We start from the raw sequence: 13,598 nt of genomic DNA, 5'->3' as shown, positions 1-13,598 counted from the left end.
TTTCTCCTGGCATTAGTCATTGCTTTACTTTTGCATTTGCTTTTTAAAATAGTATATCTACCATTAAGTCTTACCATATAATCTAATAGTTTCTCAATGCATATTTTGTTTACACTGTCAAATATATTAGATAATCCAACCATTTTCTTCCCCTTGGAGCCTTCCATTCTCTTGCTCTGGTCTGCACTATTGGCTGTCTCAGCCTATGCACGACTGTCATCCTGGAACTTCTCTGCATCATCCTCAGAATTCCCTTTACCTCTCCTCCCTGTTGGGTCCCCATTTCCTGGATATTTTACTCCTTTGCTTTGGCAAAGCACACACTTTGGTGGCTTACTTTGAAAGCATGGGAAATAAAACGCTTTTCAAGAACTTGCAAATCTGAAAATATGATTGAAAGTAACTTTCCTTCAGAATTTTGAAGGTATCACTACATTGTCTTCCAGCATCCAGTGTTGCTATTAAGCAGTCAGTTTGAGCTCTATTTTTCCTAAGGCTTTGCACATGACTTGTTTTTACTCTCTCTGGAAGTCTTTAGGAAGTTCTTTTTATTCCTGGGGTTCTGAAAAATTTTTTAAAGATTTTATTTATTTATTTATTATTTTAAAGATTTTATTTATTTGTCAGACAGAGAGAGAGAGCACAAGCAGGGAGAGCAGCAGGCTCCCCTCCAAGCAAGGAACCCAATGCAGGACTCGATGTGGGACTCAGACTCCATCCCAGGACCCTGGGATCACAACCTGAGCCAAAGGCAGACGCTTAACCTCCGACTAAGCCACCTAGGCTTCCTGGGATTCTAAAATTTCATGGTGATATGCCTTGGTGCTAATTTACTGTGCTAGGCACTTGGTGAGCCCTTTCCATCTAGAAATTCAACAATATTTCCTTGAATTACTTAATAACATCACTACCATTTTCCCTGTTTTTTATAACTCCTGTTAGATGTTGGAGCTTCTAGATTGATCCTTATTTTTTTCCCTCCTTTATCATCCATTCCCTTTTATTTTTAAGTGACCGCACCTTTTTTGGGAGCTTTTCTTCACATTTCCAATCTTTCCCCTATCCAATTGGATAGGTAAAATGTTCACAATTCAAAATTCAACTACTTAAGGATGGATGTAGTCTCCATCCTATTCAGGCCTGCAGTCCTCCAATTCTCACTAGGAAATAGTTCACTTATTTTTAATTTCTAAAAACCTTGTTATCCAGTTCTCCCTTTTCATAGTACTTTCTTCATAGACACACTATCTTCCTTCTTTGAATTTTAGGAATAATTATAGCTCCCCGCTGCCCTGAGGTTTTCAAAAATCTCCCTCCTTTCTCATTGTTTCCTTCATTTCAGTTTTGTTTTGGTCCCCACCTGTCACACTGGAAGTTTCCTCAAATGTTCGATGGCCATTGGCGGTCTATTCACATTTAAGAGCAAGATACTAAAAAGGTGGTTGGAAGCTGTCCACGTACAGGGCTTTTTTTGTTCTGTTTTTTAAAGATTTTATTTGTTAAAATAATCTCTATACCCAAAGTGGGGCTTGAACCCACAACCCCGAGATCAAGAGTCGCACATTCCACTGACTGAGCCAGCCCCCACATACAGGGCTTATTGACTAACAGGTTTCACTGTAGAGTGATCAAGTGGGGTTGATGATGGCTTTTTGTTTTGAAGAAGCAAAAAATATATTTAAAGGCTTTCTTTTTTTCCTGTTTTTCAGTTTGTTTTTGCCTGGTATGTGCTGATATTCAGAGCCCTCATATACTTTCACTTATCCCTCATTTCCAATCTAGCCCCTCACCCCTGTCCCCATGTCTGCTCTTGAGTCCAGAGGCTCCAGTACCTCTTCCCTAAGGTTCTGAAATTTCATTCATTCTACTGGGCACTCATGAGCTCTGTCAGTCTGAAAACTCAAGACCTTTGGATTTAGGAAAACTTCATAAATATTTCTTTGATAATTTCCTCCCACCATTTCTCCAGAGACTAAATCTCCCACTTCTCGCGGGATTAGCAGGGCTAATCACCTGGCTAAACTGGATGAGGTAGAGACCTGGGAGGCCTTTTCTAGATCTTTGATTCCTCTCCACCCCACCCTGTTAGGAACAAATCCTTATCCTCTTTGCTGCACCTTTTCTGGGTTTAAAAGGGCACATTGGGTTTGCTTTTTCTTAAAAACCACCTCAGCAGACAGAACCCATCTCATTCTGTTCAGTCAACTTTCACTTTCATTTATTTTTCATTTTTCAAAATGTCAATGTCTCTCATTCATTGTATCACCTCAGGTTTTCCTTACTGAGTTATAGGCCTTTTTTGAAGAATTCCTTTAGCATTTAAATGGGGTTTGGGAAAAAGCAAAAAACCCACATGTTTAATGTGCCATATTTAAATGGAAACCCTTTGCTTTGCTTTTTTTTTTTTTTCTTGATTAAACATATTATTCACAGCATACCTGACTCTGTGACAAGCAGGCTTGAGCCCTGGTCATTCTGGCTCTAAGGGGCAGTGTGTTCTGCGGACAGGTGCCTGCCGCTCTACCTCTTAAACTCCACCTGTGTGTATACCTTGGTGATATGGTATCTGCCTTCAGTGGGCTGGTAGTTGGAGATCGGTGGCGTGTAATCTGGCCCTTCTCTTTCAAAGGGGAACAGATTGGGGTCCCGCTTGGTGACCTCCACATGTAGGGACGGGAGTTGCTGCTCCTGCAGAGCTTCCTGCTGGGACTCCGTCATGGACCTGATGGCGTTCCTCTCCTCATGCTCTAGATGCTTGTACAGAGACCACTTCCTCAGGAGCAGAGCTCTCTGCTCACTCTCCTCAAAGGGAAGCTCCACGTGAGGCCGCTGTCTTGCTTTATCCAAGAGCCTCACAGGTGTGATAAAATCTTCGATGGGAATTAGCTCCTGGCTAGCTTTCTCCAGTCGTCTGATCCTCTTTTTCAAACGGTCCTATACTGCTTGGTCTTTTTTAGGATCTACCTTTTTTTTTCTTTCGCAGAGGTTCTGCTCTCATGGGAATGAGCCCCCAGGACAAAAATGAAGCTCGCTGGTGGGTGTCTCTAATCTGTGTCTGCCATGTTCTCAGAAGCCAACTCCACGAGCACAGAGTGTGAGCAGAAATTCCCAGTGCCACGAAGGCCACGGCCCCTCTGGCAGTCGACCCGCCCCCCTGCTTCCAGGCGAGCACCCCTTGGTGGTCCAGTCTGCAGTGCTCCTCTCAAAGGTCCGGCCTTCCCGTTGCTCCGCGTTCCCCACCCTTCTACCCCTTTCTACTTTTAGGCCACTCAGGTGTCACAATCCTGTAAGCCTTCCCTAATTACTCCACTGGAAGGAATCTCTTCCTTCTATAAAGTTCTATAGGCCACCCTCTGATCCCTGCCACCCATTAGGTAGAAATCAGAGGTGCCCTATAAGTTATTTGTATTTAACTGCTCCTAGTAGTCCATGCCATAACCTTTATATGCCTTCTAGGCACTAGGTCCTGTATCTGAAAAGCAAAAACTGAGATTTACTGAATAAGAAAAGTAAATTAAGCTCCTGCGTTTTCCTCTTTAGAAATACTTAGTAATGCCCCTCACACCCGAGTACAATTCAGTATCATTTTCCTTAGCTTACTCCTTTCTACCCAAATAAAATGAGCATTGGCAACCATTTTATCTGTGATGTTCAGGAGGGCCAATCGGTACCAGTAACATTCGCCACAGTTTAAGTGTCAATAGGGTAAGGGTTTTAGGACAATAACAAAGAGCTAAAAAAGATGAGACAGAAGGGCATGTCTCATAGTTGAGGTTAAAGGAGACTATATAGCAAAATGGCAAATTCCAGCATGGCTCTATCAATGACCAGTTATGGGACATCTCTGAATGTTAGGCTCCTCATCTGAAAATGGGGATAAGACCTACATCATCTACTGTGAAGGTTAGCTAAACACATGAAAAGTATTTAGCAAAATGCTTATCGTACAGTAAACACTCTCTCAATATTAGGGGAAAGCCCATTTCATAGGATCTTCCTCTGTTCTTAGGATACCCATTGCTGCCTTGGAGTTATATTTGCCTGAGGCAATTTCCCTTCACTGAGACACAATATGCTGAAACAGAAAGAATTCTTCATTATGAGATTCAAGTCCTTAGCTCTACTCTTAAGAGTCTTGAGACCATAAGCAAACTTCCTTATCTTGAAGATGCTGAATATCCCAGCTTCCCTGGTAGTGGTACTGGGTCAACTGGACAAGGCATGTGAGGGACTGGCAGTTGGTTAAATGGACTTTACATAGCTTGGATCATCACCCCTGGCAGGAAAGTGTTTGGACTAGGGCTCTATGGAAACAGGCTCAGGCACACCACTCCAGGACCACAAGTTGGTCCACAGAGGCTGGAAAAGAATCTAAGCCTCTGACTACCGATGAGCAATGGTCAATTAGCAAGGCACCACAGTACCACCTAGTGGCTGTTAACACCCCACTTCTCTCTCTCCCCTAGGTGTTAGGGAAAAGCTGCCAGGTTCAGAACTCTTTGGTCACCTACATCAAGAGCTGATCAGAGTTAGAGAAAAACCAAATACACCGCTCTCTCTCTTTTTTAATATTAACAAATACAAGCAGCAGAAAGGGCCAGCTGCTCTCTGCTGTTCCCTGAGAAAGCCAGAGCACAAAAGTGTTCCCCTGGGCTTCCTCTAACTGCAGGGCCTGCTTTGCTCCTCCTTGGGCAGAGCTCTGTTCCAGCCCAACTTCCCTTTTCCCAACTCTGCGGTCAGGATGGGAGGCACGTGGTTGCTGGCAGTGGGAAGAATACTGTAGTTCCAGCGTCTGCTCCTTTAAGTCTCCGCTTGGATGGCGGTCACTCATCCTTCTGCAACTAGCTTCTCATTTGCTCTGGCCCAGAAGCCAGGAGGGCTATCAACCACACCCACAGAAGCAGGCAGTGCAACTTCAGTCATCTTCTGATGACTCCTCTTCTGCCTCTTTTAGCCACTGGATGAACCTCTGCAGCTGTAAGGAAGCAGAGTGGAGAGCTACTGAAGGAGGGTCATATAAACATCTTTAACAGCCACAGAGTCCCAGGGACCAATCACCCTGGAGTCTGTGGCCAAGAGCCAGGGGACCAGACAACCACCGTGGTGACAGGAGGGCGGCCTGACTCACCTGTTGGTTCTTGCGCAATTGCTGGCCCTTGTCAGTCATATCCTTTTGGCTGAACCACCTCAGGATTGTTTCCTCAGCCAGGATCTCCAGCTGGTAGAAAGCCATGAGTACCTGCACAAGGCCAAAAGGAGAGATCTCAGGGACCTTGCAGAATCCAGGAAGATATAACAGATAACAGAGGAAGAGGAGGCAAGATCTTAGCACCTCTCTCTACCAGACTGTCAGCTTCCTTTAAAACACCAAGCAGTTGCTTTTTTTTTTTTTTAAAGTTTTTGTTTTTGTTTTTGTCTTAAGATTTTATTCATTTATTTGACAGAGAGAGACACAGCGAGAGAGGGAACACAAGCAGGGGGAGTGGGAGAGGGAGAAGCAGGCTCCCCGCGGAGCAGGGAGCCCGATGCGGGGCTCGATCCCAGGACCCTGGGATCATGACCTGAGCCGAAGGCAGACACTCAATGACTGAGCCACCCAGGCGCCCCCCAAGCAGTTGCTTTTAAGAGACAAAAATGAGCTTTTCACTCTGCTACTGGGACAGGTATAATTTCTGGAACTACTGCTGGGTCCCCAGGATAATCCCCAAATGGATGCCTTACTAGCCTGGCTCTCAGCTGTACTATCCCAGTAATCAGCACAATAATAGGGGTGGAATGGTGCTATTAATCAAATCCTATACTGGATTCTGTTGGCCTGTTTTGTGTCTCCATGGAGGTAGCCAAGGTCTGTTTCCAAGCAAATCCAGGACTCTGGGGCTTGAGGTGGTATTCACCTTGGCCATGGAAGTACTAAGAGCTTCATGCTCCAGGAAGAAGTCCTCAATGGCTGCCAACGCTTCCAAATGATCGGCTGCACGCTTTATGTAGTTCCTAAAAACAGGGCTCCAGGACTTGAGCAGCTATGGAAGAAAGGAGAAGGGAGCTGCAATATATTCCTGAGCATGCACCTATACCCGGATAGCAAAGAGAGTCAATCCTGAAAACATGGGACTTTCAGGATATGAGAAAACAAGAGGGAGATGATACAGGCCTGAGGAATCCTGTCAACCCTGGCAGTCAGGGCTGGCGAAAAAGAAAAGATTTCCCAGGGAAAGTGAAAGGGGGTCAGATGCTATAGGCTGCCTCAAAAAATCTATTACCAGCCTAAAGGTTGATCTCATTCTGGGTCAAATCATTTCAGTCGGAGAATATAAAAGTCCAGGTCTGTTCTGGGCATACCTTTGGGGTCTAGTATGGTCTGAATCCTGGAGTCTCAAAGAGCACTCAGTATTGAACCTAACTTGATTTCTCTGGACCAGCCAAGTTTGCTCTAGTACCCAATCTGTATCCAAAGGCAAGGAGAAAGGAACCACAAGTAACACATATTCCACAATAAGACCTTCTACTGCCTATTTCCTTTAAAGTGAAACATGGCAAGGACGTGGATATGCCTCCAACCAGTCCCTTGTACCCAGCCCCGATCTTTGCTCACGGGAAGCAGCAGGGCACAGTAACGGCTTGGGTCCAGCAGGGAATCCGTTTGTTGCAGGGGGAACTCCAGGATCACGTGGCTCAGTACCTGCATCACCTCTTTTAGGCTTATGTTGTAGGCATACCTGTGGGGAGACAGGGGTGACAGCAGGGCCTTCACTGGCCCTTTTAGCCTGCCGTAGGATTATGACTTTGGCAGGACACTGAAACCACATGCAAGGGGAGGGCTTTGGCAGGGGAAAGTCTGTGCTGAGGGTGGAACCTAATGCTCTCCTTGCTCCTGATGCTACTGGCCTTGTCCATTTGGGATGCTGAGGGAATCAGTTCCTATTTGGGAAAGGAATAGGAGAGAACCTCTACCTGCCTGGGATTACTCAGAGGAGAGAAGAAAGAGGGAGGGCTGGTCTTACTTGAGAGAGTTGATCTCTAGGACTAGATTGTCACAAGAAATGTTCTCTTCCTTGCCCCGCTGTAGTGTTCCCAGGACTTCATTCTGGAACACTGAAATCAGAGCACGAGTAAGTTCATGAACCAATAACATTCCAGAATGCTTTAAGTTCTCTAGTCCTGACTTTATACCAAACCCTTCTGGGAGAAACACAAGTCTTTGGCTAGTTGATCCAGACAAAGAACAAACTGGTGGTTTTTTTCTTTTGTCCCAGCACACTGCTCTCCTGGCCAATCACCTTTGATGTCATCCATCTGTGGGGAGCCTGCTCGGCTATCTAGCTCCTCGGAATCCATACTCTGCTCACTTTCAGTTTCACTCTCTTCTTCCACGTCGATCGTGAGTCCTGAGAACCCATAAGGGTGAGAAAAAAGAAAAGTAAGGAAAGAGCTGTTGACAGAGAGGAATATATCTGCCCTGTCTGAATGTATAAAGTAATGGACGAGTAGGTGGATTCTGAAGTGTTCACTTTTCATCAAAATATTCTGACTTGGGAAGGGGGGGGGTGACAGGAATAAGGCCTTGCTCACCCCACAGATTCTGCCGTAGTTCCTCTTCATCCTCCACATTTATGTCTGCAGCTCTCCAGAGGTAGCCCTGGCCAGCAACTCCGACTTCTGCTGGATTGTAACCTGGAAAAGGCAGTGATCTTTAGTGAACGCATAGGAAACACACAATCCCTCCAGGAGGAAACACTGGTTTTCCCATGGGGCAGAGAGACACACACAGATGCCCCACACCTGATTAGCCTCACACCTTTCAGCTTCACTTTCTCCTTTTCTTGGTTAGCCCCAGAATCGTCACTGAACTGGCCATCATCCTCATCTTCCTCTGCATCTGGAGGGTGCAAAGAGATCACCGAGCCCTCAGGCAGCGTGATGTTTGGGCCCACCACCACCTAGGGGACACAAAAAGAGTGGGTGACACAGCTTCATTAGTATGTTGGGGAAAGGTACATCTTGACAACGAGAGCGATTTTTACTAAGCTAACTAGAAGACAAACGAATCCACTGGATTTGGACTCTCAATTCAGGCTGGATCATGGGTGGACATAAGGCCCCTCTGGCTTAGCATGACCACCACTCAGTTTGGGGTCTTTGTGCAGTATGGAGCAGGTCTCACCTGGGAAGTGAGGACACAGCGTGCCTTCAGTGTAACTTGTTCCTTGACTTCAGCATTGTCACAGAGCAGAGACTGATGGATCTGTGCTCCAGCAGCCACTCGGACACCCCGCCACAGGTAGGCCTGGTCCAGTACCACGTTATCACCTGGCTCAGAACAGGAAGTACTCCTGGTCACTCAGGGTTCCAGACCAGGGCCATTCCTGGAGGATAGGGCTGACTGATACCAGCATGGCTCCCATCCAGCTCTGATACTCCACCCCCAATTCACCAGAAACACCCTCTCCCCCTCTACACTCCAGCCCGAGGACAGAACAGTGCTTAGCATGACCATCCTCCACCAGGTTTACAACAATCACAGACTATATACCAGACTTAAGAACCTGAGAACCTTCAAGATATCTGGGGACCCCTTTGAACTCAAGAACCGTATTAGAATCATATCTACATCTAGAAGCAGAACTAAAATTTCCCATCTCTTCCTGTACATTTTAACTAATTTTTTAAAAGACTTTAAGTATCTCTACACCAACGTGGCTCAAACGCACAACCCCAACATCAAGAGTTGCATGCTCTACCAACCAAGCCAGCCAGGCACCCCTCTTCTTGTACATTTTAGAATTAGAATCTTACTGTTCTTTTAAAGGACAGTTCCATTAGAAGCACCCCATTCCTACAACCAAAGTGAGTTACCAAGAGGTCAACCAGGCAGTTATGGTTGAATAAAAAGAACACTGGACTTAGAGTACTTAGATTCAAGTCCTAGCACTACCTCTCATTAGCTATGACCCTGAGGCAGACAACCTCTTTGAGCCTGTTTGCTTGGCTATAAACTGGAGATAAATAATACCTACTTCACAAGGTTTTTGTGAGGATAAATGAAACAATGTATGCCAAAGCCCTTTATAAACTGCAATGCACCAAACAGATGTTATTATTGCATGTTAATTATCCACTTGGTCCTGAATGTGAATAGGGTACTCTGGAATGTGAAGAGTCACCCAGTAAGAGGCTCACAGGCCACAAATTAAAGGCCACAAATTTCACATCCCCATTCCCTCCTTTATTAAGGTAGCCACTCTAGTTCCTTATTCTCAGGGACTATCCCTCTGTATCCTTCACCACGCCCCACCTCCCCAGGTTCCTGCTCCTAGAATGACCATCCTGACTTCCCCACTGTGCTCACCAATGTGGCAGCCAGGGCCAATGACACTGTTGGTGATAAAGCAATTGCTGCCAATGACAGTGCCGGAACCCAGAAGCACATTTTCCTCGAGGATGCTGCCATGGCCCAGGCTGACCTCAGAACCTCGGTAAATGTTATGCCGGGAATGAGTGCAGCTCTGGGTTGTGCTGTCAGTGAAGTTTGCCTCTGGTGTGAGAGGGTAGACCCATCGGCGGATGACATCAGCGCAGACTGCCGCATACATGTGCAGGTTGGAGACCCGGGCACCATATTCCCTAGTTGTCACGTGCATGTGGATCTGGTTTCCTAGGATCTGAATGGGGAGAAGGAAAGGGAGGTAGCCCAAGCAAGTAAGAGAGGAAGAACACACCCAGGTACAACTCTTTCTAACCTTAAGTTCCCCTCTGCCCCTCAATTTCATAGCCAAATGGCTCTTTGTGTCTGATTCCCTCTCTCCTGCAGCTCTTTTCCTTCATCCTAAGGCTCAATAAAACACAAAAGGGGACCAAAAGTTATCATCAGCATGGGATAATATCTTCTAAAGAGGCCTGGGAGCGTTCTTACCTCCTCATTCACTAACAGGCCTCGGACAAAGTCATCTCGAGTTTGGTAGTCAAAGTTGTCTGTAAAGAGTTGAGGCACCTGTGGGCGGGGGGAAGTTGGGTGGGACCAAGGTGAGTGCTATTCTCTGGAAACAAAAATAAGTCCCTACAGACCTATCAGACCCTGTGATAGCTGGACAAGGGCCAGAATCCCCAAAAGGTTCCCAATGGGATACTGCAGTCAGGATGACAGCACCTATTTACTGTGGAACTCAGAGTTCTACTCTTTGGATGTGCAGCCCTGGCCCTGAAAAGCTCACCTGAGGAGAGCAGATGCTGATATGACAGTCCAGTAAATCATAGCGAATCTCTACTCCATCTCCACTGCCCTGGAACAAACTCTGTGGGGAGAAGGTATGAGGACTTTATTTAAAAAAAAAAAAAAAAGATTTTATTTATTTATTTATTTATTTATTTATTTGTGAGAGAGAGAGAGAGAGCGCGTGAGCACAGGGGGAGGAGAAGAGGGAGAAGCAGGCTCCCCGCTGAGCAGGGAGCCTGATGTGGGGCTCGATTCCAAGACCCTGAGATCATGACCTGAGCTGAAGGCAGATGTTTAACTGACTGAGCCACCCAGGCGCCTGGTATAAGGACTTTAACCTGTCTCCTGCTGAAGCCTGTCACTCTCCCACCTCAAGGACCCCAGATACCCACACACCAGCGGAAAAGAAAACCGTCGAAGGCCTTGGGTCTTCTGGAAATGGAGAACCCGGTTTGTGGGACTATCCACAGCCACTACCACATTGTCCTCATGGCAACGAGTTGGGTGGCTAGGGGACGACTCTTTGAAGATCATTGTCATCACAGATACATTTTTTTCTAGCTTCCGCCTCAATCTATAAAGTAGAGGAGGGAGAGAGCAGCAAAACAGCAGTTTTAGGGCTCTGCTGGTCACAAACCCTTTGTCCCTACCATCTTCCCATCCTGACCTGTGTTCTTCCAGGGCTCTGGTAATATTGATGTTTGAGACGACATCCCCATACACCAGAAGGAAGTCAGAGCGCACCAAGGCCTTGGCATCAACATCACGGAGAACATCCCCCAGTGATCGATATAATTCTGATGTAATTATTCGAACCACATTGAGGGATGTAGGGCGGCACCACTTGGATTTCCTAAAGGAAGGGTATGAGGGGAATGAGCAAATCAAGCATAAAGATCATATAGAGCTTCCCTATTTTTCTCACCCATTCAACATTCACACCCCTTCTCTATGGCTTTTTTGGGTTCCTGACAGCATCCTCTACTTCAAAGAGATTTATGAACTGTAATTAATGGTTTCAGGATCCTGTGTCACCAGTCTTGTTTTAAGGGTTGGAGAAACATGGTTATTTCTTCTCCATACCCTGACACCTGTCCCCCAACACAGATTTGAATTCAAAATCCTGCTGAGATTTAGAGTATACAAAATATCCTGGGAACACACTTTCCATGCCACTTCTCTCCATCAAAGTCCAAACCAAATTTAGGAACTGTCTAAAGGACACCATGCTAATATCCTAGTCTTTATTCCCTGAACTTCCATAAATCCTGAGATTCACTCTTTTTCAAGAAGATTTCATCAATGGGCGCCTGGGTGGCTCAGTTGGTTAAGCGACTGCCTTCGGCTCAGGTCATGATCCTGGAGTCCCGGGATCAAGTCCCGCATCAGGCTTCCTGCTCAGTAGGGAGTCTGCTTCTCCCTCTGACCCTCTTCCCTCTCATGCTTTCTATCTTTCATTCTCTCTCTCTCTCTCAAATAAATAAATAAAATCTTTAAAAAAATAAAAATAAAAAAAGAAGATTTCATCAAACATTTGTTAAGTGTTTACTATGTACTTTGTACTAAGCTAGGCACTGGGAATACAAAGATGAGAAAGAGCTCAATATTTAGAAGCTCAGTGGAAAAACAAAGATGTTAGTCTTGTAACTTGCATACCGGAGCCATTAAATAAAAACAAAACCTACGGGACAAAATTTTTTAAGTGAGATTCAGAAAAATCCAAATGCTATTCTTTAATCTTCGTTACAACTTTAGCTGCTCACCTGATAAGTGAAGAGAAAGCCCTTAGTTCTTATGATGGAATCCAAATAGACATATTTTTCCCCTCACAATTTCCCCTTATTTAGTTATAACCATCCTAAGGGAAGTGGAAAAAATGGTGAAACATGGAAAGAAAAGTTGCAGAACCTTACAGTAAATGTTCCTTGATTTGGGCAGCCTTCCAGCAACAAAAGACAAAGGTTTCCTGTACACCTGTGGCAGTCAGAAATTCCAGAGTGTAGTCAATTAGTGCCACATTGGCCAGGGGCAAGAGGACCTGGAAGGTAAAAGATGAAAAAAGTCTGAAGTCTTGAATCCACGAAGGGCCTCTAGGTACTATTCTTTCCTCCACTTAAGTACAATTTTCACTTTCCTACCAGTGTTTCCAAACACCATTGTTTTACTTTATCTTCTCAAGTGAAAAGTAATCAGGCCCCTGCCTTTGATGTTCATGGCATCCTCTAAGCATAAGAATCTACGGTGAGAATCTAATAGTAAGCATGGAATCTACTTGCTTAGCACCAGACATAGCTGTTACAGAACAGCAGGCCACCTTGGCAAAGGAAAATACTAAAAATCAATCATATCTCCAGAAACTTAAGGAATGATAAGGCCATTTCCCCCATAAAATTTCCTTCCTTGATCCCTTTCTAAGGGGAGTCAGAGACTGGCCACCCCAATCACTTGTCCCAAATGAACAGCCTTTAGGTTTTTTGGGAGGAGTAGGGAGTTAGGATTTTTCCTGAACTGAATGCAGCTCTCTGTCTTTGACTTAACTGGGGACTGCTGAGTGACCCAGCAATCCCTAAAACTAACTCAGTCCAATTCCCCAGTATCTAGATAATACTGGGTCTGCTGGCAATCAGCCACTAAACCTGTTCTGTCCTCCTTTTGACAGATGGCACCAGCTGTCATTAAAACCTGGAAAGAAAAAAAACACACCCTCCAAGATTCAAGACGTCTGTTACTACGGGATTAGACTGTTAACAGTCTGCTTTTTTTTTTTTTTTTTTTTAGGCATATGACCACCCTTTTGCAGGCAAAAGGAAGTGTTATTCCCATTCACCCAAGGATCTTTTTCCACTGCACAGTTAAAGGCATTACAGCCTCCGTCTGAAGCACTGAATCCCCATGAAAAGGCTTCTCACAAGCACCGCTTCTATATTTAGCCCTCTGCACGCCTTCCAAACCTCAGGTGGCCAGGACTACGAGTGCCCATCTGCCAGAGTACTCCTCACTAGGCAGCCGAAAGAATAACCCGCCCTAGCCCGGCCACCTTCGGGCCCTCTGGCTGCTCCCGCGCGCGGCGCTCACCCGAGGCTGGTCCTTGGAGATAGGGAAGAAGCGGCGATTGAAGCTATCTGCCACCAGAACTGCTTGCAGGGGTGGCGGCGGTTCCTCCTCGGTCCCTTTGGCTCCCCCGCCGCTGCCGCCGCCTCCCGGCCCAGGGCCGCTTCGCTTGTTGGCCCGATTAGCCACCGCACCAGGCGCAGTCGCCGCCATCTTCTTCCCTCACGGCCACCACTTCCGCACGGAAACTGACACCGTTCGCAGGAGGGGACAAAAAGGACCCAGCGCTCGAAACGCGATGGACTAAAGGGGAAGGAGGGAGGAGACGAGGAGAAAG

The 13,598-nt window shown here is 46.0% G+C and overlaps 1 protein-coding gene and 1 pseudogene across 1 annotated transcript; both read right to left on the bottom strand.

The window, feature by feature from the left end:
* Positions 1–2,520: 2,520 nt before the first annotated feature.
* On the bottom strand, positions 2,521–3,680 carry LOC113915931 (annotated as a pseudogene).
* An 865-nt stretch (positions 3,681–4,545) lies between these two features.
* EIF2B5 (eukaryotic translation initiation factor 2B subunit epsilon) lies at positions 4,546–13,537 on the bottom strand. Its single transcript, XM_027587203.2, has 16 exons — positions 13,286–13,537; positions 12,124–12,248; positions 10,878–11,063; positions 10,607–10,784; positions 10,209–10,289; positions 9,911–9,988; positions 9,347–9,659; positions 8,162–8,307; positions 7,796–7,937; positions 7,570–7,671; positions 7,278–7,385; positions 7,002–7,092; positions 6,593–6,716; positions 5,895–6,020; positions 5,129–5,239; positions 4,546–4,975 (listed from the first exon to the last, which is right to left on the bottom strand). Exons 1-16 carry the CDS (start codon positions 13,472–13,474, stop codon positions 4,916–4,918), a joined length of 2,160 nt encoding a protein of 719 aa, XP_027443004.1. The 5' UTR covers positions 13,475–13,537; the 3' UTR covers positions 4,546–4,915.
* Positions 13,538–13,598: the final 61 nt, after the last annotated feature.

The sequence above is a fragment of the Zalophus californianus genome, chromosome 1 (genome assembly GCF_009762305.2).
Source record: "Zalophus californianus isolate mZalCal1 chromosome 1, mZalCal1.pri.v2, whole genome shotgun sequence".
Classification (NCBI taxonomy): domain Eukaryota; kingdom Metazoa; phylum Chordata; class Mammalia; order Carnivora; family Otariidae; genus Zalophus; species Zalophus californianus.
Note: the sequence above shows the minus strand (reverse complement) of the source record. Positions and strands in the feature narration are given on the sequence as shown.

Bases quoted from the DNA above. Each gene is read 5' to 3' on its own strand.
- EIF2B5 (XM_027587203.2), bottom strand. From the start codon at position 13,474: ATGGCGGCGACTGCGCCTGGTGCGGTGGCTAATCGGGCCAACAAGCGA. The intron at 11,064-12,123 runs GTAAGGTTCTGC...CCCTTCCTTTAG, and splicing joins CAAATCAAGGAACATTTACT to GAAATCCAAGTGGTGCCGCC. The intron at 4,976-5,128 runs GTGAGTCAGGCC...GCTTCCTTACAG, and splicing joins AATTGCGCAAGAACCAACAG to CTGCAGAGGTTCATCCAGTG.